This window comes from Myripristis murdjan, chromosome 12 (genome assembly GCF_902150065.1).
Source record: "Myripristis murdjan chromosome 12, fMyrMur1.1, whole genome shotgun sequence".
NCBI lineage: Eukaryota > Metazoa > Chordata > Actinopteri > Holocentriformes > Holocentridae > Myripristis > Myripristis murdjan.
Window position 1 is genome coordinate 13,087,617 of NC_043991.1, and position 26,809 is coordinate 13,114,425.

General features: G+C 41.5%; 1 protein-coding gene across 1 annotated transcript in view; it reads left to right on the forward strand.

Moving 5' to 3' along the window:
- Window positions 1-26,747, forward strand: part of sardh (sarcosine dehydrogenase) — a 58,605-nt gene extending 31,858 nt beyond the window's left edge. Inside the window, exons 13-22 of the mRNA XM_030065991.1 lie at window positions 2,163-2,246; window positions 2,657-2,770; window positions 5,688-5,826; window positions 7,025-7,138; window positions 8,101-8,248; window positions 14,058-14,151; window positions 16,249-16,411; window positions 18,520-18,688; window positions 19,301-19,436; window positions 23,899-26,747. Of these exons, the coding sequence (XP_029921851.1) occupies window positions 2,163-2,246; window positions 2,657-2,770; window positions 5,688-5,826; window positions 7,025-7,138; window positions 8,101-8,248; window positions 14,058-14,151; window positions 16,249-16,411; window positions 18,520-18,688; window positions 19,301-19,436; window positions 23,899-24,027 (1,290 nt within the window). The 3' untranslated portion in view covers window positions 24,028-26,747. The remainder of the gene's footprint in view (window positions 1-2,162; window positions 2,247-2,656; window positions 2,771-5,687; window positions 5,827-7,024; window positions 7,139-8,100; window positions 8,249-14,057; window positions 14,152-16,248; window positions 16,412-18,519; window positions 18,689-19,300; window positions 19,437-23,898) is intronic.
- The last annotated feature ends 62 nt before the right edge of the window (window positions 26,748-26,809 follow it).

Here is a 26,809-nt window from a genome sequence, read left to right on the forward strand (position 1 = left end):
CAGTGTATTCTGCAGCTTCTGTGTGCTGCTTTCTGTAAGCATATTTTATTATTTACGTTCCCCGATGCCTTTGATGCATAATTAACTCGCTTTCCTGAAGGGTTGTCTCATTTCGCATAGAATGAAGATGCAAAGCAATTCAGGGGTGGTAAAATTTTGCTGTTAGTGGTATATTTTCCTCACAATTTCTCACAGAGAAACATTAAAAAGAAAAAAAAAAACACATTTAGTGTAGCCTTTAGTGAATGATATATTTTTGCTGTATATCTGACCCCACTTTTTAAAAAGATTTCACTCTTGACAAATGTCCATAAAACTGTTATTATATGAGATTTCAGCCTTAAATAATTCAATGACGACTGGTTTTCTCTTTATCTGCATCAGCAGTGGCACACAAAAAAAAAAATATATATATATGTATGGAACTGAAAAGGATTACATGATGGACATACACTGCCAAGGTAACACAGAACAATGTGACAGCATGCAGCTTTATTTTGACGTGACCATGGCAGCGCTGCTGTCTTAGTATAAAACACTGAGTCATGACGAGGTCTAAATCCCACTTCCGCCAGCAACGGCTCGAGAGGCAGTAAATGGCCCTAATTGGCATGGCAACAAATACAGGGTCAGCTATTATTATGTTCTGTATAATTATGACGCTTGCAGTAATGCTTGACAGCTATGGTACATTGTCATAATACAAAGACACAAATAACAGTTTTCAGGTAGATAGGCTACAAGCCTGGCAGAGAGTACACTCCCTGTGAAATGGGGTTGGTCCAACCCTCGGCTGCAAGCCCATTAGAAACCTGCTAATCATTCAGCAAGGGCCATCACCTAGCAACCAGCCTTGTTACTGTTATAGAGCCTCGGAAAAATGTGTTTTTATTGAGGATGAAGGAGAGATAGAAAAATCTGCTCAAGTATAATTGTTTTTGCAGAGCTTTTGTCCAAGAGACTGGCTCTGGCTCTTAGTCACGACTATATGTATTATGGTTTTGGCAAAAGTAGCGAGACATGCTTAAGGGTTTTATCACCCAAAAAGCCTGCCCCTATGCAAATAACGAGAGTCTACTTTTAGGTAGCAAATACGTGATCATTTTAGAGCAAAAACAGGCCATCTCTGACACAGTAGCTCACACGTTTTCTCCACCTCGGTAGCATGGATGGTAAATATAGCTTGGTGTGGGAAGTTTTGGCAGGAGACAACAGCCCTGCTCCATCAGCCTAGCTGCCTGCTAGGAGGAGAGCATAGCATAACATACCTACCAACTGTGGGCGACTGTCAACAAGGAGGATGGTGAGCAGTCAAGTAGCTCTTTTCAACACACAGCGCTCTGAAATCAATGATTATCAAGTGGAATACACATCTCAATTTGTCCTATAGTCACCATCCCATCACATAAACCCCTCCTTGGAAACAAGTTTTTAACATTGAGGCCAATTTTCTGTGTAGACAATCTATTGCAGTGGATTTAAATACTTAAAAACTGCAGTCCAAGTGCTCTTGAGCAGGGCTCTGAAGCTCTTATTTGATTTATTTAATTTTTTTTCACTTTATTGCTCAGGGACAGTGCATATTAAGAAACATTACTGCCAGAATTATGCGAGAATTAGCCAGGAGGCTAATTTTCATCTGTAGTCCCTGGCCAGGCATGAAGTTGGCAGCCTAAAATTAACCTGAAATCACAAAACAAGTTTAAAACAATATTCATGAAGTGAAGCATGTCCGTTATGGTGAGAGCAAAACACAGACAAATAGAAGCAAGACACAGATGTGGGCAGCAATAAAAGCAAAGCAAAGCTGTTCCAATGATCCAGTGTTGTTGTACAGTAGAAGACTGGAGTTGTGCTGTGCACAAATGTGTTCAGTTGCATAGATGTGAAGAGGGATGTTGCTGAGCAAGGGAATGAATGGAGAACAGACCCTTTTTAAAATTTACTTAAAAAGGCACAGATGTCTCCTGGCAGTGATACATGTGAAACTCCCTTTGAATATTTTCATAAATATAATTTATTTTGCTCTAAAGCTGGAATGTAAAGTGATATTTCATATGTAAATATTGGAAATTAATAATTTAATAGTAAATATCCTCTGGATGTATGTGTGTGTGTTTGCTTCATTTGTGCCTTTTTTTTTTGTTATCTGTTTGTTTTAGGTCCTGACGGAGCAGGGCTGTGTGTTCCAGGAAAGACATGGCTGGGAGAGACCAGGCTGGTTCAACAAAGATGGGCCTGCACCTGTAAGACACACACACACACACACACACACACACACAACCACACAGTGTATGTTCACACATGCACAAGCATATGTGCGCTGTAATGATTTCCGCATATTGACAGGAAGCATTGCAAAGACATAAACAATTAAGAGGCAATTTTTTCACCAGACTTGTTGGATCAGGGTTGCTGCCATTGAGTGACTGCCAATAATAGATGACACTGAGACTGTCGCCTGCCAAATGTTTGATTCTCTCTCGCTCCCTCTATCTCTCTCTCTGTCTCTCTCCCCTGTCCCTCCCTCCCTCCCTCTCTCCCACTTAGTCAAAGTTTTACATCATATAATAATATTTACAGGTGCCTAGTTAGGAACAGCGATGGTTTATTGATTAGCCTCTAACTGCTTGCTTGTGTCTGTATTAATATGCAGGTTTTAGACTATGATTACTATGGGGCCTATGACATCAACAAGAATGTGAACTACAAGTACAATGATCTGCTGGGCAAAGAGTACACCTTTGGCTTCCCTCCTCATCATGATGTGGTAAGATTCCAAGTGTGTGTCTGTGTGTGTGTGTTAGGGCTGTGCCACATCATATTGTTCATGATAATACCGGTATAACTTTATACACAAAAAAGTGTCATATCTTGATATCAAAGATATAGCAGCATGATGACATGTTGATGGTTTTGCATGCCCGACCACGCAGCCTGCAGCCTTCTCTCACCACAACAACAAACACGACTAAAAGCCAGGTATATTAACAGCCGCCCAAATACACTGTAATTAAACCCATTCAGGATTTCCCATTAGCGCCATTAGTTTCACATCACTGCCCCCCGCCTCCCCCCCACCTACCCACTTTGTGGTCACCATCAACATGTAACCAGCACTTTCGTTTTCCCAGACACACAAACATGTTATTAGTAGAATTAGTAGAATCAAAATTCATTACCTTTATGGCACCTTAAGTGCCTCGCTGTGAGAAATTATTGGACAAAGGAAGTGTCATTCAGTAACATGTTACTTTCAGCTGTTTTGATCTGTCATTAACAACAAACGCAGCTCACCTGGCTGTTGTGAAAACGGATTTGTGGGTGAAAAACATTAAGGACAAAGATTGTGTTTTTTGGGTTGGTGGGGCAAGCAGGGTGAGCTCAGTAAAAAACTATAAAAACACTAAATTAAGGTGAAGGATTAACTAAAATTAAGATGGTGAAATAAGAAATAGTAAGAAATTAGGCTAATGTATTTTTTCAACCATTACTGCCCCACGCCGTCTTTTTTTTTTTTTTATATCGTCTTCAATATCATTTCCGCAGATTACCATGAAATATTGTGATATTATTTTAAGTCTAAATCACTCACTCCTAGTGTGTGTATGTGTGTGCTGTTACTATACTGTATCTGTGCAAAAAAAGTGGATACTCCTCTCAGTTCTCTTAATATGTATGTTTATGCATTTCGTTTTCATATGATGTTAGACATTTACATTGTATTGAATTTTGCCAATTCTGTTTTAAGAAATCAGCAGGAGTTTTGTGGCAGTATCACCTGATTTATTATATAATACACTGTTAATTTTATTATGCTCTTTGCAGTAGGTTGTATTGTGAACTCTGTTGTACGTTTTCAGTCCGTTCTGTTGAGAACAGCAAGCCATTGTGGCACAAGCTGTATCATGACTCATGCATTGTGGTACATATTGGTTTGTGAGGCCCTTGCCAATACCCAGGGTATGCCAATTGGCATGCCAATTCTTCTTCTGCCAGTTCCTTATGTGTGTAAGAACTCAGTTTGGCCACAGGATGATGAACATTCTGTAAAGGCCCCCGTGAGGAAAGGGAACGTTGGCATGGTTAATTGGAAACGCCCAATCATGGACAACTGATACAGGAACATACAGTGAGCGAATTGTACAAGATGTAGTGCATGTATTTTGAGAAACTGAGCACAATGTTAGTTCAGGCAAGCCACCATTTCAAGCTCGACTCACAGTCCAGCCTACATGAGCCGACAGAAGCTGATTTCAAAGCAGCCCTCATCAGCTCATGGCTCAGCTGATTCTCTTCAATGCATTCGATTGACAGATCTCAATCAAGGTGCCTCATTTAGTCTGCCTACCCCTGCTGCTTCCTCTGCAAGCCCCTTTTGCAACCCACTTCCACCCCAGCTCCTCCCTCACATGCTGTGTCTGAATTCATCAATGTCATTGCTGTTGTCATTGATGCCTGCTCTGTTCTTTACCCTGTGGGTGGTCTTTGCTGCTGCTCTGCCTCAGGCTTTCCATGTAGGCACATGAAAGAGCAGGGAGGTCCCAGAACAGAGCCATGCCACCAAATATAACTTGCTACAGATTGAAGTAAAAGTTCCCTTTGACCAAAACTGGCCCTCAATGAAATAGCACTTAAGCAGGTCGGCTGCTCAGAGGACCCACCTCAAGGAGAATACAACCAACCTTGATCCCAAGACTTCCCTATTAGTTTCCCTAACATCCCAAGACTGTGACAAATGCTGCCTTTGAGCATTGGCCTCCACAGCCATATAGCCATTTAAAAAATAAAATACAATAAACAAGCCCGGCCAATGCCACCTTTTCTGTGAGACAACCAAGGACAGGGAGGCAGATATTTTGAAAGAGTGTCAGGCTCTGTGTTAAAGGACCATGATTTTGAATGTTTAACATATGTCCAACATGTATACACTTCACATGTGTGTAATCATTACTTTATGCACCTTTGATCTTTAATAAATTTTAGTAACTTTAAAAAAAGACACACAAACACAAGTGGAGAAACACTAGGCGTCTTAAAAAAAAATGAGAAAGAAGAATTTTGTTGCTAGGCAGAACTGAGATAGGGAACCCCAAGGCCAACTTGCTGGGAGCTTTTTAAATGTGTGTATGAACCAGTTACAGAGCATTGTTCTCAAGTCTTTGGTATTACCTCATCAAAAACTCTTGCTTGTGTAATGTCAGGTGTAAAGAGGACAGACTTTGTGAACAACACTGAGAGAAAAACGATCACCTTGGTGTTGTTTTTCCCATGCTGCATGCAATAAAGACTGATTCATCACATCTGAACTCATCACACCTGAATTTTTCCTACCTGTTATCCAGCCATTGGATTTCATTTATTTCACTACCATATGAAAATGAACTTTTAGAGACTTCAAACTTTCTTCACACCAGTCTTCCATCACAACAATGAAGTCATCCACATTAGTTTTCCTAAAAGCAGCAGCAGAACATTATGAAGTTGGTGTTTCAAACAAAAATCTTGATTATCTGTTTTGAAATGTTAAGTGTGCCGCAAGATTTGCAAAATGGTTTACTGCAATTTAAGAAGGGGCTAAATTTTAGTCGATGCCCCCACCATCCAACAATCACTGCTATGGTCCTTTAACTGGGACAGTGTGTGCATTATGTGTGTGTTCATGCACTTGTGCTTGTGTATTACAGATTAAGAGCGAGTGCCTGACATGTCGACATGGTGTGGCCGTGTTTGACATGTCCTACTTCGGCAAGTTCTACCTCACTGGCCCGGATGCCAAAAAGGCAGCTGATTGGCTGTTCACTGCCGATGTCAACAAGAAGCCAGGTGAGTCCGACTGCTCCCAAACCCGGAGCACCTGGTGCCTGAAGTATGGTCTCACTCAAACACACACACACACAAATGGATGGATAGATTGAGAAGAGGGCGGATATACAGATGGAAAGAAAGTACTCAGCCTTCCGCGCTATGTGTGCTGGGATAGGCTCCAGCAACCCCCCGCGACCCTTGTGAGGATAAGCGGTTTAGAAGATGAATGAATGAATGAATGAAGAAAGTACTCACACTGAGTACTTTTCCTCCGTAAGACCTTCTCTCTCTCTCTCTTTCTCCCTCTCTCATTGTTTCTCCCTCATTCACACACACACACATTCTCTCCCTCTCTCTCTGTTAGTTTCTTCTGTCTCCCTTCTCCCACCTTGCACATTTCTCAGCATAATGCCGAGAGCTACACTAACTCAGAGTACACTGCACGTCCCCAGACCTCCACTCATGCCTTGCTCACACCTTCATAAATCTTTTTCTTTTCGACCACAATGCCACATCTGTCATTCATTCATGTGAAAGACGACTGAAAGACAGTCACAGACCAGAATATCACTGTGGCCATATCCTCCATTCACCAACTGATTGTGGACATGATACATTTTGAACTTTCCTTTAAATAGACAGAAGCATCATTTGTTGCAGATTCACTGTTGGATAATATCTTGATATTGAATAGATTTTGTTGAGTGATAGTGATGGCAGTTAGCATCATATTATCAGTTATTATCATGAGGTTTGCTTTATCAGTGGTGTCCTTGGAAGCTATTGCACCAAAAGTCAGTGTTAACTCGCTGTCAAAGTAAGTGTGGAGGCAGAGATTATTAATGGCTGCAAGCAAAACTAACAGAATTGTGAAATAAGCTTTTGTATGCATAGGTTTACCAAAAATGCATTGGCATTCTCTCACACACACACACACACACACACACACACACATGCATTACCACAAGCATACATACATGCACATAAACACAGTGAACCATGCAAACCCGATTACTCACATTGTCATTAAAAACCAGAGTCACTTACAAATAGCGCAGAAGTCTTAGCCCCCACCCGGCTTCAGCTTTATATTGAGATTTCAATAAGCCTGGTTCCAGGTGATTGCACACTTTTAATTGGCCCGCAAAATAGGCCACGACAATTGAGACTGCGTGTTTGTGTGCGCGTGTGTGGGTGTGCGTGTTCTGTATTTCAGGCTCCACCGTGTATACCTGCATGCTGAATAAGAGAGGAGGGGCGGAGGCTGACCTGACAGTGAGCAGACTGGAGCCTGGTGCTGCCAGCCTGCCCCTGGCACCAGAGTCCAATGGTGAGAGAGACGCAGTCGGGGTTGGGTGTGTGTGTTGTTATTGTTCTATTGCATTTGCATCATATTGCATCAAAATTACATATCTTTATCTGTCGTTCCAGCTATTATCCTGTCTATGTTGTTCTTTCGTCCAATCCATATTTCTGTTGTTTATGGTTTGTGTTAAATCTATTGTTCTCTCTTCATTAACTGGTCCATACCTTTCATTGTATCTATTGTTCTATTTGTTGATGTATATTGTTCTCTCTGTGCTTATATTGATTTCATTGCTCTGTCATCATTGTCCGTTGTTATTGTTGTTGTTGTTTTTTTTGTATCGCTCGTTCTGTTGATTGTTCTATCATTTTATCGATTTACTGTTCTGTAATTTTCTTCTTCTGCTGCGTATTGCTGTGTTCATCATTCCACGTTTTCTATTGTGTTATTAACCTGTCTGTCATCTGTTTCATAAATCACTTTATTGTTGCATCTGTGATACCATTGTGTGTGTCTACTTATTATTGTGTGTATTGTTCTTTTTGCTGTTCTGTTGTTCTGTCTGCTGGTTCTTACGGTCTTGTTCTATTCTATAATTCAGTCGTTCTCTCATCTATTTTATTCAGCGTGCCTATAATTCAAATTATTGTTCTATTGTTCATCTGTCGTTCTATGCCTTGTTCTTTCTTTCTAAGTTGTACTGTTGTATTTCTCATTCCGCTGTTCTGTTGTTCTATCATTCTGTTGTTTCATCTATCAATCCCTCTGTCATTCTGTGCATCTGCAGTTCTGTGTTTTGATCATTCTTTTCATTCAGGAAATCTATTGTTAGATCTATTGTTTTATCTGTCTATCATTCCAGTTGTTCGCCAGTCTTTCGTTCTGTCTTTCATTGCATCTGTCTGTCGTTCTTTCCTCTCCACTCTGTCTCACCCTCCCGCCCCCGTCGCTCAAAGGGTTTTTTCCTGTCCTTCCTCTCCCCCCAGGTGATGCATACTACCTGGCTATCGGAGGCGGCGTGGCAGAACACAACTGGAACCACATTAGAACAGTTCTGCAGGACGAAGGCTTCAAGTGCCAACTCACAGACCACTCTGAGGACATGGGGATGATCAGCATCCAGGGACCCAAGAGGTGGGGAAAGGGAAAGGGAGAGGGAGGGTGAAGGGTGGATGGGTGAGAGGGAGGGCATGGGGAAATGAGGAAGTGAGCGCAAAGAGAGAGGGCAATGAGAGAAGAACTTAACTGATTGTTCTAGACACATGGGGATGAGCTGCATCCAGGTAAAGAGAGGTGGGGGAAATGAGGGAGGAGAGAGCAGGCAGAGAGCTGGAGAGGTCAGTGGTTTGGTTGTTAAGACGAGAGCGGGTTGGTTGACTGACCGTTCTGAACACACGGGTGTAGCCAACATCCAAAGGCATTAGAGGAAAGTATAAGACCAGGGGAAAACTAAAAACTGACTTGTGGTTCTTCGTCAAAGAGCTGCTGCTGCTGCTGCTTCACTGTGGTTGTCTATGATGGTGTGAGCATTTATAGTTCTGCGTTGGTGGGTTTATTCGTGCACTGCCAAAACGCTCGATGACGGTGTCAAGTTTATTTTTCGTGCCGCTAAAGCGCAGATAAAAACGGAAGCAATCGTGTTTGCACTCTCTGAAATGGAGAGTGCCCTCAGTCACACACATTGGTGGTGTCCAAGCCAAAGTTTTTGCAGATTTCTCCACATGAAGTTAGTCGTCTGGCAATCTTATCATTTGGGGAGGTGGTGTGGTGCAAATGAACATTCTGCATTTGCAAACCTGTATTTGTCTCTTTTTCATCGGTTCCATATTATCTACATTATGAAATAAACCAGAATCACACAGAGGGAGATATAAAGGCGCTAACTAGACTAATCCAGTTCTTGCGGTCTTGCATCACCCTACGTGCGCTTACGTTTTCGAGAGGTGCAGATAAGCTACTACAGCAGCATCTTTGGGCTGCAACTGCATGGTAGACACCTACAGCAAAGCTACAGCAGCACTTTGATGCGAAACCATAAATTAACAGGAGCAGGGAGAAGTAGGCAGGTGACCCAAAGGCAGAGCTATAAAAAATTAAACAGGTTTCTTAATTTTTAAAAAATTCTCTGAGTAAAAAGCCGAGGGATAATTCTGCTGACGAAGCCACTGGCTGTCACTATACCATGCAGTCTCACAAATTCCCTTAAGAGTAAGTAAACTGTAAGTCACTGTAGACTGGTAGCAACCAGTGGTGGTCGCTACCAGTAACAGTAACATGTTATATATGATTCTTAAATATGGCATTCTGCTAAAGGAGTACTTTTACTTTTGTTATTTTAGTACAGTTTGATGCTAATAGTTATGTACTTTTACTTTAGTACAATTTTGAAAGTATTTTTACACTATGACATTGCTACTTCTGTTTAAATAAAAGCTCTGAATACTTCTTCTGCCACTTGTAGCAACCTAACCAGAATACAGTGTACATAGTAGCCCACAAAGTAATTAAAAAAAAAAAAGATTTTTGGTTTGATAGACTCCAATAATACAAATATAGTAATATTACCTAAAAATGTAGAAGAAACAGATTGAAAAATCAAGCAGTTACCCTCTGTAGCTCTGTATCCATACAGTAGTTTATGCCCTGCATCCTTAAAACAGCACTTTCTATGATGTATGATTACAAAAAAAAAAGGTTAATCAATAAACTGCACCTTTGCCTGTTTCAGTAAACCCTGGAGTTATGATTTTGTAAGATCTAGAAACTGACCTGGTCAGGCGCCCCTGGTTTGTTTGTGAGAATTAACTGAACTTCACAGAATCGTTTGTCCACATGGTTTTCTTCGGCTTTTTGGCAACGTAGAGCTCTTGCAATTGTTATGACCCATTTCACCAACAATTTGACTCAGTCGGCATAAATGGCACAAAGTGTCCACACTGAGTGACATTTTTGTAGTTGGTTTAAGTTGCTAAGTTAGGCTGATTTGCAGTGGCGAAAGGAGCTACTGTGCAGAAACCTACGTCCAGCAGCTGGACACGTCAGTCACTGGTGATTGGTTATGGGAATTTGAATCCCTCTGCCTGCATAAATCAGCTAACGGGGAAATTTTAGACTGAATGATGGAGTGGAAACAGAATGGTCATTCAGTCTGAATCAGTCCAGTCTGACAGCAGAGATAACTAAATATACAGGCATGACCAGCTACATGACAGGCTGTTGAAAACACAAAACTAGTCTTCACTGACAATCGCAAAATACATTTCTTGGATTGATCAGGGAATAACTGTGCATTCCTCTTGATTTTTCAAGGAGGTTTTTTCTCCCCATTTAACCCTTGCTCTCCATGAGCATGTTCCTTTTCTCTCTTCCTACTTCTGCCCTTTCTTTATCTCCATTCTCCTTGTTCTTGCTTTGTACGGCTTGTCTTTGTCCTCCACTCAAATGTGAAGTCATTAAAAGAGATAACTGGACATTTTTAATTGTTGAGTTTTTGGAAAAATGAGCCAAATAATCAGATAACTGAAATTCAAAATGTGGAGGTATTTCTTTCTTTTCTTTTTTTTTAACCCCCGTCCATCAAAATAAACCATGTATTTCTTGATGTAAAGAGAAATAATGGGCTGGTTTGTTAAAATAGAACATTCTGACTTGTGCACGCATTTTTCAGTGAAGGAGGTAGTGCAAGAGCATCACTTTCTTCCCACTTCCTACAGTGTTTCTTTGTTCCTCACTCAAAGAGCAGGTTAGGCCACCTTTACCTCCGAATGTTCTCAGTTTCTGAATTTCCCATCTCTCTCTCCGTCCCCTCTCACCTCCTCTCCTCCCCACCTCTCCCTCTGCCTTTGTTCTTCCCTCTCGCCGGCACAAGGGTCAGGCCACTCTTTCTGTGTGGGTTGCCTATATCTCATCCCTCTCAAGGCTTTTCTCATCTTCTCTCTGTTCCTGGAAGTTTCTTTTCTCTCACTCTTTATCCCTTTCCATCGTATCGAGTTTCTGTCTCTTTTTCTTGCGCACTCCCTCCGGTTTTGCAAATTCCAGATTCTCTTTCCTCTCCTCCCCTTCGCTCTGTTATTTCCCCTCACAGAGCGGTCTGTCTCTCTTCCTGTCATTACTGACGTCAAACCAGAAATCAATGCGTCATCAGTGGCAGTACCCCAGTGTCATGACACACTAAAACACACACACACACACACACACACACAAAATAGGATGTTAATAATCATGCTCATTAAGTTTTTATGAGCATACAAAGCATACTCAGCTTGTGTGTTTGGATTTTTCTGTGTGTGTGTTGAAGTGTGTGTGTGTGTGTATGTTTTAGATTGAAGTCTGTATTGCCTCGCTCTACACAGTAATTTGCTGATTCCTAGTTCCTCCTTATTGTGTCTGCTGTATTTGAAGCAGGAACTGGAGTGGATTGACTCTCCTATATTTGTTTGTTTGTTTGTTTTTCACTTATAAGCCAAAATGATCTCTTTGAAGCTCGAGGAAAGACAAAATTACATCGTTTATGAAAATGAGTTCGCCTGTGTTTGCCCTCCCAGAAACGTCTCTCTCATTCAAATTCTCCGGAGAGTCAAGTCGCTAAACATTGTCGCCTCTCTGCACTGCTTGTTGCTCTGTCTTTTAGTGCAATTATGATCCTTATAAATAAAATATGAAATGTGTGTGTGATGCTCTGTAACAGAGCACTTGTGCCAGTGTGTGTGCTCAGTGTGTGCATATGCATGCATGCAGCCCCCTGTGATCCACAGCTAAGAGCCACAGTAACATTAAGTCCAAGCAACAAATTGGTGGTTGCATCTCCCCCCACCAGACACACACACACACACACACACACACACCACACACTCAGCCAAGCACTGAGTATATATCTCTAATTGGCCTTGCTGTTGGGCTCTTTAGTTCAGTGACCAAAGCGATGTCTAAAGCGGGAGGGAAATTGGAAGAGAGCCTACAGAAAATATCCTTCTTTCCAGAGTGCAGACATGCATATGGATGCAAATGTAGAGACACACATGCACACTTGCAAATGCTTTGCATACACACGCTTGCACACAGATACGCACACATACATACATTGATTGATTTAAATCAATACCTGTAGAACACCTACACACAGACACGCAACCACATACACACAAACGTAACCTGAACCCTTTCCCGACATCTAATACATGGCTGCCTGCCACGCTGTTACAAATATATCAGAAACACCCTCACACGTTGTATTCTCTACCTGCCTACACACATATATACAAGTATCGAAATGAGCTAAACTTAGTCCTTCTCGCTGCTGACTCATCTTTATGTAATACAGATTGTAGTGTGTGTGTGTGTGCGCGCGCATGTGTGTGATAGCGATGTTTCTTTAAATTGTACATCACACATACGCTTCTGTAGTTGTGCATTTTAAAAACAGCAGATCAAAGATTTCGTCTTGATTTGAGCGGTGAACAGTTAAAGCCCAACTAAACATCATTTATTTTTAATCAGACATGGTGGTAAATTTTCCAATAATTCATTATCATTTGCAGTAGCCGAACCACCATGGAATTTTTTTTTTTTTTTTTTTTTTAAATATTTTAGCTTTTTCTGCCTTGTTTTGTTGGAGAATTCAAAATAATTAGCTGCATTGTCCTTTGATTGCCCAGGAAGTTGGAAGAATTGCCAGTGCTGTGTTGCTGAATTTAGAAGTGTGAAGTGTGAACTGGCTAAAACTAGTTGGATGGATTTGGCAGAATGAGATGTGTTCAGCTGAATTACAGTAGAGAGAGATATTTTTTTGGAGGCACATACCTTCACTGTAGTGTCAGAGCCGAAGCAGCGCTCATTGCAGGGTTTTTGTTTGCTTGTTTGTTTGTGTGTGTGTGTGTGTGTGTGTGTGTTTTCAGAGCATTGCAGTGCCTGACACACACATCCGAAGGGGGACTTGGTCCAACCTCAGCATTGTTCCAGTGCGCTGTGCCTCACATGTGCAGCACTGCCGGTCTAGTTTCAGGCTGAGGCTCAAATTCATAGCTGGCTGACTAAACTCACTTGCATAAGTTCCTCAGATAGAACAGGATTCAAATGCTGGAAAATTTATTTGTATTCATATTTCAGTTGCTTCAGGGGCTTAGGTTTTTACTTAGGACACTGCATCTAAATGACTGAAATCAGCCCCTTTGCATTCTGTGGTTCTCGCTTGGGTTGCCAAATTTTTGGCATCCTAAAATTTCCCGGTGTGTCTCATGCATCAGATTTTGAAATTATTTGTTAAATTGTGACCGTGGCAGCTTTGCCTACAATTTGTTTGTGAATAATTTGAGTAGGTGGAATATTTGTTTCATCTTTCATCTTTTCCTTATCACATATTGGGTTCCAGTCTTAGCATATATACAGAGTTCTGTTTCCTTCTCTTCGCCAGTGTCTGTCTGTCTATCTATCTAGCTGTCTATCTGTCCAGCTATCTGTCTAGCTAACCATCTGTCTGTCTGTCTATTGTTTATTGTTTGTTTCTGTCTCAAAATTCTGTCCTTCTCTTGTACTCTGTGGTGTTCATTTTGTCCCTACGCCGCGTCTCGGCTCCTTCATTTTTTAATCGTCTTTCCAATAAAAGGTTTGAAGGTGATTAAGTGACAAGCACAGAAATGGAAAGACAGAAGGTTCAGCCAGAAGAGAGACAGTGTCTGCACTCAAATAAATAAATTCACAAGGGGGGGGAGGTTAAAAAAAAAAAAAAAAAAAAAAAAAAAAAAAAAAAAGCTCATATTAATGGAACATTTCAGCCACTCATGGAATGACATTATCATTCAGGTGTAACCAGATAAATATGTCATACCACACCCGTCATACGGACGTCAATAAGCAGATTCTTGAGTCCTTGAGTAATTTAAATTTAACCGCCATGAGAGAATTTCACAGCGAATGATTTTACTGTTTTCTGCTCTGCGTTGTGCAGTCGGGACGTACTTCAGGAGGTGCTGGACACGGACCTGAGCAACGAAGCTTTCCCCTTCTCGACCCACAAAGTTGTCAGTGCAGCAGGACATCAGGTGAGAACACACTCACATGCGCACGCACACACACACACACACACACACAAAATGGCTCAGCTAATTTCTGCGGTAATTGGATATGGTACATTTGTGAGCTTCAAAACAACTCTATCAGTGCTAGTTACATAATAAAGTGGTTAATTAAAAGATACGCACATGCAAATTACATGCTGTTGAGTGGAACCAGTTTATTATTTCAAAGGTTTAGTCAGGAGAGAGACTGTATAGTGTGTGTGTGTGTGTGTGTGTTTGTGTGTATGTGCGCACATTGATGGGACAGATGGCATGTCTCACGGCGTCCTTGTGACTTACTTAGATGTCAAATCTCAACTCCACATTTTTCGACTTTATTTCTCTCTCTACCTCTCTCTGCCTCTGGCCCTGACGTCTCTCAATCCGACACACAAAACAGAGTTTGTGCGGCCGATGTTTCCAAGCATGGCTCCAATCACGTATTTATGCTCATTTATTGTTTGTTTTTTCGAATGTGAGTAGAGTAATGTATTCAGTGACAGCGTTTGAGTTGAATTCTGGTGTTTCCTCTTCCAGGCTCCGTCGTAAAAGAACACACAGATGTGAAGAAACACACATGTCCGCATCCACTTATTCTCTCCTCCTCGCTTTAGCATGAATTATGCAATGCACCAGTGATTGCAGACAGCATCTTTTTCGCGGCTCTGTGAGAGTATGTGTGCAGGCGTGTGTCTGTTTGTGAGTGTGTGTGTGTGTGTGTGTGTGTGTGTGTGCTGTGTGTTCCAGCTGGTTGCTGGCTGTGTCTGGGTGACATTTTAATGGCTGCACCGCTGTGAGAACAGAGCTCTCTCTCTGCCCTCTGCTCCTCTCATAGCTCATTAGACTCTCTCACTCTCTCTCCCTCTCTCTCTCTCTCTCTCTCTCTCTCTCTCTCTCTCTCTCTCTCTCTCTCTCTCACTCACTCACTCACTCACTCTCTCTCTCTCTCTCACACACACACACACACACACCTCTTGACGTTACAGGCATTCTTGGGTGTGCATGCATGTGTGCCTTCTAGCGCCGGTGCCTATGTGTCTTAGATATGTGTGTTTTGTGTCTGTTGCGTGTGTTTTTGATGTCTGCCTGACGTATCTGTGGGTGTCATTGTGTGTGTGTGTGTGTGTGTGTGTGTGTGTCACGTGGAGAAGTGCAGGCCTGCTTGTGCTGTGCTCCCAGAGTTTCCTGGCGTACATATGGGGCTCAGGGTGATTCCTGGCTGCCCAGATGGTCTGGCTGACACAGCGCCCACTGGGGAAACTGTCGGAGAGTCTTATCTCCTCACTTTTCACTCTCCTCCGCGTTTTTCTCACTCACTTGCCTTTTCCCGATCTCATTCTGCCTCTGTGCTCCTTTTAGCTTTTTCTGTCTTTTTCCCTTTTATTCGCCTCCCTTCCTCTCCTCATGTGTCTCTGTCCATTGCAGTCCCCCCCTTACCAACGTCTTCCTTTCTCACCCATCTCATTCCTCAATTGTCTCATCCGTCACTCTCCTTTACATTTCACCGGTTTGCCCCTCACCTCTCCTTTCAGTCTGATTTGCCCTCCTCCCCTCAGATACTCTTATTCTCTTTTCTGTTTCTCGATAGTTTCCCTGTCAACTCAAACCTCCTCCTCCCCCCCTCCCATGCCCAGAGATTTTTTTTCCTCTCTCTTTCAGAATTCACAGCGTTTTTGACACAACTTTCATTTCTAAAGGGAGATAACATTTTTTTTCCATTTTGCCTCCTTTCTTGTGTACCTCATCACATTCTTGCATTGATTTTTGTTCTTTTTCTGCTCCCTTCATGTTTTTGCAATCTCCTCATCTCCTCTTTTCCTCTGTTTTCCTTTTCTCTGCATACTGTAGCAGATAGAAAGTACCGTTTGTATTAAAGTGGTTGACAAGTAGATCCTGTCCTTGAAGATGCTGTGTGTGTGTGTGTGTGTGTGTGTGTGTGTGTGTGTGTGTGTGTGTGTGTGTTTGCGTGCTTCATTGTGTACTTTTACATATGAGTGACTGAAAAAGCATAGCAGCTCGGTTCCTGTACAAGCCTCACCGTCTCTCTCTTTGCCTTCCTCTCTGTCTGTCTGTCTCCTCTAGGTGCGAGCGATGCGCCTGTCATTTGTTGGAGAGCTGGGCTGGGAGCTCCACATTCCCAAAGGCTCTTGTCTTCCAGTCTACAATGCTGTCATGGCCGCCGGCGCTAAGCATGGCATCATCAACTCAGGCTACAGGGCTATCGACTCACTCAGCATAGAGAAAGGTAACCACCTGTTATTATAAAAGGGTCATAAATAATTCACTCATTCACAAACATCCAACGCTGGCACAGGGTACGCATTCCAAAAATAAAATTTATCCAGCAAACAATTCTAACTGTAGGCCCAGGCCTGCCCAAAGAAATAGCTGGGCCTCTGAAGAGCTTCAGTGAATTGGCCCTCCCCAAATCTGCTTTACTCTTATCAACGCCCGGAGACCCAGGACGGCTGGAGGCTTGAGGGTGTGTGGCTGGCTGGTGGTCAGTGGGGGCTTCGAGTTAACGTCAGGGCTTGGTGTCCTACCTGAAGGTCAAGGATGGCCTGAGGCTGAAGGGTGGTCACTGAGGACTTAGGGTTAGGGTCAGGGCTGGCTGGAGGCTGGAGGGGTGGGTGGCTGACTGATCGTCCGTGGGGGGGTTAGGTGTCTGGCCTGCAGGTCATAGACTACTATAGGAGCACGATATGTGGCCGGCGTACCAGGGGAACATGGTTTTTCCTGCGATCTCTGCTCAGAGCTCTGAATGTCAGAGTGCCCTGACTACACCGACACTCAGATTATCTGTTGCACGGAGAGCTAAATGTGGCACAGGACACAGAGCGCTGCGCAGATATAACACACTTCTGCCACAGCTACTACACTCAGTGGCCACTTTATTAGGTACACCTGTACAATCTGATATGATCCAATACAACTGTTGTGCCATAAAGTTTCTAATGCCTCTAATGCTCAGGTTGAGAGGTGTTTCTAATATTCTGTCCCACTCATTGTATATAAATAGAGAGGACAAAAAAATAGAAACACCTCTCAATATAATGTAGTCCAGTACAAGACCTCTGCACACTACCTCAGTAATAAACACAGAATTAAATGTACACATTCTCCACAATGTCAACAAAAATGGAACATTATAAACTTTCTTAAAAGGTTGAATTTATGGCAGAGCTGTTGCATTATACTGTACAGGTGGAGCTGATAAAGTGGCCACTGAGTGTCTATAGAGTCCTGGGTCGTATTCCACCAGGCAAGATAGGTAAGTATGCCAGACAACTTTTAAAAAATGTCACTGAATATCTTATGAAAAAAAATGTCTATTATTAGCAACCCTCATCAGGAATGATGGGATGATTCAACCTTTGTTTTACAGATTCAAGTCACTGTCACTAGGATATAGTGTAATCTTGTCTAAAGTACAGCCTTACACCCAAACTGTCTTAACCATATCTGCATACAGGAAAAAAAATATTTTTCAAGGCAACAGCAAAAAGAACTGCAATGGAAGTCATTTTTATTAAAAATGATCAAAATGTGCCCAACCTGAAATGCGTCTCATCTGACCTGTGAACAAACCCAGGGGCCTCTAAAGATGATATAAATTCAGTTTTTTTTCCAGGATTCTGCTAATAAATGCACATTAAATGATAAATTACTCTACATGTGAGGACCTTCCACTTATTGCATTATGCTTATGATAACCTAAATGTAATCCTAATTATAATCTCAACCATAAATGCAAGTCGAAACTCTAAAGCAGCCACTTGAAGAACACACACACACACACACACACACACACACTTTTGTGACAATCGGCCCCTTGTGAGGTTTTTGTTTTAGTGATTTCCTGAAGTGACAGTTATCTCTGCTCGATGCTCCCTGAGCTCTATAGGGAAAAATAAACCACACCACTAACTGCCTTGTGTGTGTGTGAGTGTGAGTGTGTGTGTCTCCCACATACCAGTAGTTCATGAATATACAAATACAGTACGTTGTAATATGCTATCAATAATAATAATCATGTCATATTTGAAAACAGCTTTATGGATGATTTGTTCCAATTCAGCTGCGGGCTTTGTAGTCCGCTTTTTTGTACTCTTCCTGCAGTTTTCCATTAACATTATAATTAACAAGCACATGAATGTATTATCGACTGCAGACAATAGAAACACCTTTTTACAGAGCCCACAAACCACCTTTTGTTCGTACACAAAATGTACAGCAAACAATAATCAAATGCTGCTTTCTCTCCCATCCTATTTCCACTACCTTCCCCCATTCACTACCTCTCTTTCATACCCTTGCCGTTTCTTTCCCTCTCTCTGGCTGCCTGTCTTACAGGATACAGACACTGGCACGCTGACCTTCGTCCAGACGACACGCCCTTGGAGGCGGGGCTGGCCTTCACATGCAAGCTGAAGAGCTCAATCCCGTTCCAGGGCCGCGACAAGCTGGAGAAACAGAAGCAGGAGGGGCTGAGCAGACGCATCGTCTGCTTCACCATCGACGAGTCAGTGAAGCATCTGTCACAGGATTGTTTCTAGTCATGGAAATTGCAAGGAAATAGGCAAAATCAACAAAAAGCATGATGATAACAGAAAAACTGAACGTTACAGATTGTTTTTAGAAGATACCACAATTTATCATTATTTTTACAAAACAGTCCTCCTGTAGAGCAGCCATTTAGACCTCCTGGTAGTGGAACTTGCACATATTTTGATCCACAATCCTTCTATGAATATTGTCAGCAGCATAACTAAAGTATGCTGCCACTTTGCTCATACACAGTTTCATCAATAGCTGCCTAAAATTATCCTGGAAAATAGTCAGAAAACAAGTCCCCAGTATATGCTCACTGTATTTATTGCTATCTTATGTGCTAACCCAGGCTCTAATTTACATGGGATCCTATGGGAATCAGCTGCTACACAGATTTTGGCCACTCTAAAAAAAAAAAAAAAAAAAAAAAAAAAAAGACAGTTCTCCAGTTGAAACAAGTTGAACTTTTCAGAAAAACGCATCAGACTGACCAGTCACTTCGAAAAGAAAAGAGAGCATAGGGGTGTGTGTTTGAAAGTTGTTGTGTTTTACATTGCGTACTGTCTCTCTGTCTCACCACCAGGAAAGAACCGATGTTCGGTCTGGAGGCCATCTTCCGTAACGGCGTTCCGGTGGGTCATCTGCGGCGTTCCGACTACGGCTTCTTCATCGACAAGACAATTGGATATGGATATATCCGCAACCCTGATGGAGGAGTGGTGAGGGACACACACACACACACACACACACACACACACACAAAAGCAAAGATGTAGCAATGATTCTTCAATGATCCAATAGGATTTGCATCACTCTCCTAAGTTTGTTCTTTGCATTGTATTCCCATCAATACATTCTGTTTGCTCTATGTCTATGTCTTATTCCTCACTGCTGCAATGATCACATTTTCTTGTGGGCGTCATGGCAATTTGATCTTATCTTAATATTTTCTGGGTTACGTTGACATAGAAACGCCTTTGTCCTGTTTGCTACTTGTTTTTCAGTTTGTGTAAGTTCTGTTTCCATGTAATGTAGAGGATATTGTTCATTTTTGTATTCTGGGATATGAAGGGATGCTGCATGTGTAGGTAGGAATATGTATGCGTTCCTAGTGAGAGCTAAACTGAATCAGAGCTAACCAAAATAACATTAATCGTCAGCTGCTTGCACAGTAAACTGGCCTGCACCCAGGTGGCTCTTATTCTGTGTTTAGTGAATTCATTCACAAGCAGAAGTGCTAATTAACTTATTTGATGATTAAGATTAAGGGCATTTTCACACCTAGACCAATTACTTTGGTCTGAACCAGAGATCATTTTAGGTGTTTTTCATCCTCGCATCTTTGCTTCCACATGAAAAGTCTACATCTTTATCACCCTACGTCACCATCACTTTTTGCCATTTGTTCTTGCAAACATGGAGGAAAGCAGATACTTTGTGTTTCTGGTTCAGTTTTTGTTTATTTGGTGCCACAGTCCTTTTCACATCGAGCACCTATTACCAGGGTAATTTTAATTAATGGAAACTTACACAAAAACTAAGGAATCAAAGCTACTGATGACAAACTTTTTTTTTTTTTTTTTTTTTTTGAAATTTTAGTATGGTCCTTGTATAAATATACTGAACATATCCTTTAAGATAGGTTTGCTATTTGATTGGTTTTAAGTCCTTGTTGCTGCGCCCCGGGTCCGAGTACTACATGCCATGCCAAAAAGAAAATCACTTTAAAAAACACTCTCAGCAGTCTGTTGTAACATAAATCATTGTGTAAGAATATAAATACAGTAAGAAATTAGTTCCTGAAATATTCTGTGTCTCAACTGTGGAACAAATTGCTCTCACACCTGCTGTGACCAGCCGTGCAGCTCATATGAAGTGGACCCCATTTTCATACAGACCACAGTCTGCCTTTCAACAACAAACCACAAATTTTTGGCAAAACAAAAAAAAACTTATTGTAAAAACGTTCATATTGTTTTTGCCTTGCTCCACTGCCCAGCTCTGAGTGACGTGCTTTGTCGATTTCAGGCATGCATACACACACGTAAATAGACGCAGACTCAAATGCACATATTACTTATGCACATAGTGAGTGCCTCTCTGCTTCAGCCCAGTACATCCCTCCTGACTTTGTGTGTGAGTGAGGGAGCAAGAGACAGCAAGCTGTGTGTGTGTGTGTGTGTGTGTGTGTGTGTGTGGGAGAGAGAGAGAGAGTACGCTGCCTGTGATGGGAGCCAGTAGGAAGATCATTCTCACTGTTTCTGCTTTTCTATAAAGGTACTCATCATCTTTGTTAGTTGTTGCCTCAGGCACAATGGGTCACACAAATCGATGCGCACTGAAAAATGAACTCTGCTGGTCTGCATTCAGGTGTTTGAGTGAAAATGACACTCTTTTATTTTCTGTGACCAGACGCTCTATAGCTCTGTTGGTCAGTCCGTCGGTCCATAAAAATTTCCCCGGCCTTCGGCGGCCACAGTTTTCGCCCCAGGAGGCTGATATTTGGCATGGAAGTACTTTGTAGAAAGACTGACATACAAACTCAGACACTTTCATTAGTGACAGTTTGCCCCGCCCCTCAACTCAAGCACTCCCCCTTTTCATAAACTGACAGCTTAGGTTTCTCACAGACACTCGTTGGGAGACACAGCAGAGAGTTCCTGTTTCAACTGTGTGAATTTGCCCCATTCCCTATAGTTTAGCTCTGCCCTCTTTCATAATTCATTAATGTTTTGTTTTAGGTACTTGCGGGATTCATCAGTGGACTGAGCAGAGTTCATTTTTGTTATTGGTGATGGTCGTGCACTCGATTGTTCACTTTTAACACGTTCATGCACAACACTACACGTGGATTGCACCTATTGCAAATTTGCGCTCTGAGTAGTAATCACAGAGAGAGAGAGAAACAAAATCAAGAAGCAAGGTTGTTGCTGTTGATTCTTTTTTTCTTTGGTGAAGTGGCATGCCCTTGAGCATGCTAAAGTAGCTCTATTTGATAAAACTCCAAAAAAAAAAAAAAAACAATCAACAATTCTTCCTTCCTTTTGCAAGTGTCTCAGCCTCCTTACCCCGTGTGTCTGAACTCATGTTGATGTGTCAAAGTGTTTTGGGCTAATGGAAAGACCCAAGTCTTGACCCCCAGTCTTGATCTGCAAAGTAAAGTGGATTGTCCCTTAGCTTTGTAGAGCATTTCAGTTTGGAAACACACATACACACACACACACACACACACACACACTTGCATCTATTACTGTAGGCTCAGCCCGGCTCGAATGAAGTCAATGATGTGATTGTACAGGATGCACTCTCTAATGCTTAGCGACAGGAGACCAGATACCTGAGACTGTGTGTGTGTGTGTGTGTGTGTGTGTGTGTGTGTGTGTATAAAACAGGTTGGAGAAAGGCTTGTAAGGTGGCAGCAATTGCCTATTATCTTCTTTCTTTCTTTTCCTTCTTTCTTTTTTCCTCCCTTTCTTTATCTCTTTCTTTCTCTCTCTCTTTTTGTATTTCACTCTCTCTGTATTTTCTTAAATTTCTTATATTTCCTTGTGTGGCTCTTACTTTATTGTGGATCCCTTCTTTCATTGCTGTCTGTGTTGAAAGGAAGACAGGATGGGGTTGGTAAATGAAGCAAGGTCACTGAGCACCGATGCTTTGATATAGAACAAAAGCTTCAATATCCTTGTGTGGTATGTGGTGGCCACTTCCTGCTGAAAGAAAAAATAATTGGCTTTTTGTAGTCTGGGTTTGTTTGTGTCTATGCTTTGCTCTGTGCTGCGTATGTAATTAGGCCTTTCTTTAAGGACAGTGTCGGTCGGTTCAAACTGAGACAAGGGCAGCGCTGACATTGCCTCTTATTACATCTGAATCTTTGGCTTGACAGAAGTTCAGGGCAAATTATGATTCAGGATAACTGGCGATTCATTGTAAGAATTAATTAATTATTTTAAGAGTTTTATTCAAGTTCATAAGCCACAATTCAAGTCAGCGATTCATCTTTATACTCATGAAATAAACATGCAGTGATGTAAAACTATGTTTTTTCTTCTAAAAAGTGAAAAAGGTGGCAACAGAATTAATTTAACAACAACCAACCAACCTGATTTGCAACAGTCATGCATCTCCTGCATCCATAGAGATGTTCTTGTGAATACTCCTGACTTTGGTGACTACTTTGCCGAAAAATATTCTGACACAAGCTCCTAAAATCGTCTGTGGGTATACACCCACATGGTCATGAGCAACCTGAACTTCTGTCTGTCTGTCTTTTTTTTCCTCTCAATTTCAAGGAGCTATCCTCCGATAAAATTTCTCCCAAAAGTGGAAGTTTATTATATGCTATTAGATCATAACTGTCTCTCTGTCTCTCTTTGTAACAATTGTTAAAGATTCCATAAAAAAACAATTTATATTGATTCAGGACAATTTCAGACAGATTCATTCTATTGATTCCGTTCAGCAGCTTTATGCAGTTGAGTCAATTTATAATTGATGCCACAATGCAATGAATGATTCATTATATCACTTTTTGTTATGTGTGACACCTAGTCTTTGCCTTAATGTGACATTGCTGTTGATGATTCACGCTGAATGATGGCAGATAATGTGTCTCGGCATGTAACACTCCCTGCCTGGATAAGGTTATCAGCTGGGTAAAAGACACGGCCACGGAGCTCGGCACTGCACAGGCTTTAGCACGGCAATAGTAAAAAGTAAAGGGTAATGAGAGAGACCCGTGTGTGCGTGTGTGTGTGTGTGTGTGTGTGAAAGAGAGACACAGTGACAGAGCAGGGAGGGCTAGAGGGAGGATAAGGGAGTCAGAGAAAATTAGCTCTCTGGGTTACAAGGGATCTGACATTGACTCATGAATGAATGAATTGCTCTCAGCGTTTTATAACTCCTGTGCATTTCTGCTCTGTTCCCGATTTCAGATATGAAAGCTATAAAATCGCCCATTCTGTCCTTTCCATTATTTTTACTAAGTGTGCAGATTAATTGGTTATTTCATTTTCACTTACACTTTTATCTCCTCTCTCTCTTTCATTGTGTCCTTAAAATCACTTACCTCTCTTCTCCCATATTCTCTGCCCTTCCCTGTTCTTTCGCTCCCTTCTCTCTGTCGTGTTTTTTTGTCTCTCTCGCTTCTCCCCATCACTCTCCCACTTCTCCTCTCTCTATCAGGTGAACAACGATTTCATTAAGAGCGGTGACTTCACCCTGGAGAGGATGGGCGTGACCTACAAGGCCAAGGCCCACCTCAAATCACCTTTTGACCCGGAGAACAAACGTGTCAAGGGCATCTACGCCTGAGAAGGATGACATGCATGAAACAACGCACATACATACCCCGAGCGGTTAGTGAGGCTAAGAGGGCGAAGTCGATTTTTACATGCGGACACAGTTTATCTAACCTCCCACCTTCCGCCTACCACAGGCAGTCTCAAATCCAGGACATTTTATTCCGATGAAAATAGTCCTGTGATTCGACACGGCGTCTACCCTCTATTTTAAAATTCACTTTAGCCTTTGATGTACGATCTAAAATCTGTAACAGGATATGAAATTGTAGTAGCTACTGATTTGAGTCTGCATTGAATGTTTGGTAATATTTTGTCTTACTGGCTCCATCAATGAGTGAGTCATATCCACCGCTTCGTGTTTACATACGCAAATGTGGGCTTTGGAGTCACAGTGGGCTCGTTTTAATATCATCAGCGGGGAAATGTTTGTCAGGAGGATACAGCTGTCTAAGCACATCTAAGCATTAAAGCCGTCTTTTTGCCTCTGCTAATCTAAGGAACAAAGGTTGTGCGTGTTCACCTGATCTGTAACCATTCAGTGTCGCTGGTGTTTTCAAGCCAAGAGCCTGTTGCAAATATGATTTTCAGTCCCGACTGAATAGAAAGCCTCACCACTGGCTACCTCTGTTCTCAGGAAGTCTTAATACGTCCTTGTACAGTAATGGCATCTCATCTAGGAATGAAAATGAGGATGACGTTCTTTATCATTAATTATGCGTGTGACGGTGATGCAGTAGCTATGAAGCGCAGCCAACTACTGTCATCATAACTTAATCACTCATAATCAGGATTAAAAAAACAAAAACAAAAAAAAAAGCCCTGTGACGGTGACAAATGCACATGTGCTGTTAGAGTGCGCTGTTTCTTTTAAAGTAAACATATCTCTATACAGTACAAGTATAGCAGTATGTGTGTGGTTCCAACAGTCCTAGAAAATCTGAATTTGTGGATGTGAGAAAAAGTAAAACAAGACCTTTAATGATCTGAAATTGAACAGCTTGCTTTGAAGGTGCTTGTTTGTTTGTTTTTTTTGTTGTTTTTCCACCTAAATTCATCATTTTACCTAAGCTGTCAGGTCCTCTCTGTCTGCTTTACATCAGCACATCAGATTCTGAGGAAAAACCCTTTAACCAAGGCTTAGTTAGAATTATTATTAATTAATCATCAGGATTTCTTAGCTTGACGTGATCAGCAGTAGATGATAAGTATTTTTGACAGATGGTATGCCTTACCCCATATATAGATACAAGCCGGTCTCATCAATCTGCGTACAAATAACACGACTTTTAAACTTTAAATTTACGTGCTTTGCATATGCAAAAGTCAATTTTACATAGAGCTGACACACCAGTAGTTTCCATTAACTTCTGTGGAAAGCAGATGTGCAACGTTCGCACATGTACAGACCTTACGTTACATTTGCATGCATGAATGTTGACTCATTAACTCAATACGTAACATTAGCCACCAAAAGTTCTTGGTTAAGTCTTGGAAAACAAACACGAGCCAGATAACACCGGTTACCAGGAGCTGTTTGTTTGAGCCATCCGCCACCCCGTCTTCCTGCTAATCAGCCTTTCTGCGTTTTTATACTGCATGACCTTTATTGCACCTTGGATTGGCCACCTGCATCACCTGCATGTGAAATTTGACTTTTGCATATGCACTGAACGTCATTTCAACATGTGAAAGACTATTTGCTATATGTATGCAGATTGACTGACTGGGCTAATTGATATATCTGCTCCTGATTTCCATGCTGACATAGCAACCAATTAAGCACTTATGGGAGTAATCAGAACAAGTGTAATGTGTCTTTGACTAATTATTTTGCATAGATTAATCTAATTCTTGCATACAGTGAGGCAAGTTTATATTTCTTATACAGCAGGAATGACCTGTAGTAGGTTTTAACATCTAAATATTAAAATATATCACTGAAAATGTCTTAGGCTGTTTCTCACATTTCCTCTAAGATGGGTAGGGATCAGCCCAGTAACACCTTGACAAACTGAATCATGTCTGAAGTGCCAGTGTTGGCTTGTAACAGTTAAAGGTGCCGTTCATTGTGTGTACATTGTGTTTACATTAATGCTCCTGCCATACACAAGCTGGCTTTTGAATGTAGTTTTTCATTAATGCAAACTGATTATGAGTTGATTTTGAGTTTAAGTGTCATCCTACTATGTGTTTACACTTCTTTAAGCCAAACTCTAACCAAAGTTCTGCACTCAAATAATTTGAATGGCAAACACAGTGTGTCAGAGCAGAAGGCTTTTGTATGTATTGTCCCTAATTGCTTTTCAAATTTGTGTTGCAGCACATTTAGCTCAAAAAAGATTTGTAGATTCTGCCAGGAAAGCCATTAATCATCTAAATGGTTCTCAGGAGTAGCTCGAGCTGATAGGAGTTATCTGAGCAACGGCAAACAGAACACTATTACTGCTGGTCCAATACCATAATGTGAGTGTTATGAATTGCTATAATTTCTCTTCCTTCTGCTGAGTATTGTGAATATTGTAAATGTCCCGATGAAAAGAAGCCATGTGAATTTATGAGCCTTAAGGTTCTTTCTCAATGTTGCATTGAATTGTGAGTAATCATGTTTTTTCGGAGAAGTCATGAAATATTCCACAAAAGAAAACCATGTTTAATTCAAAAAGCACAAAAAAAAAAAAAGCAAAAAAGCCAGTGGAACGATGTGAAGATCATTCATTCATCCATTCATTTCCATGTATAATGTTGGAAGCAGCTAATTTCTCAATAAATTTCTGTTCAAATGCTTTAATTTT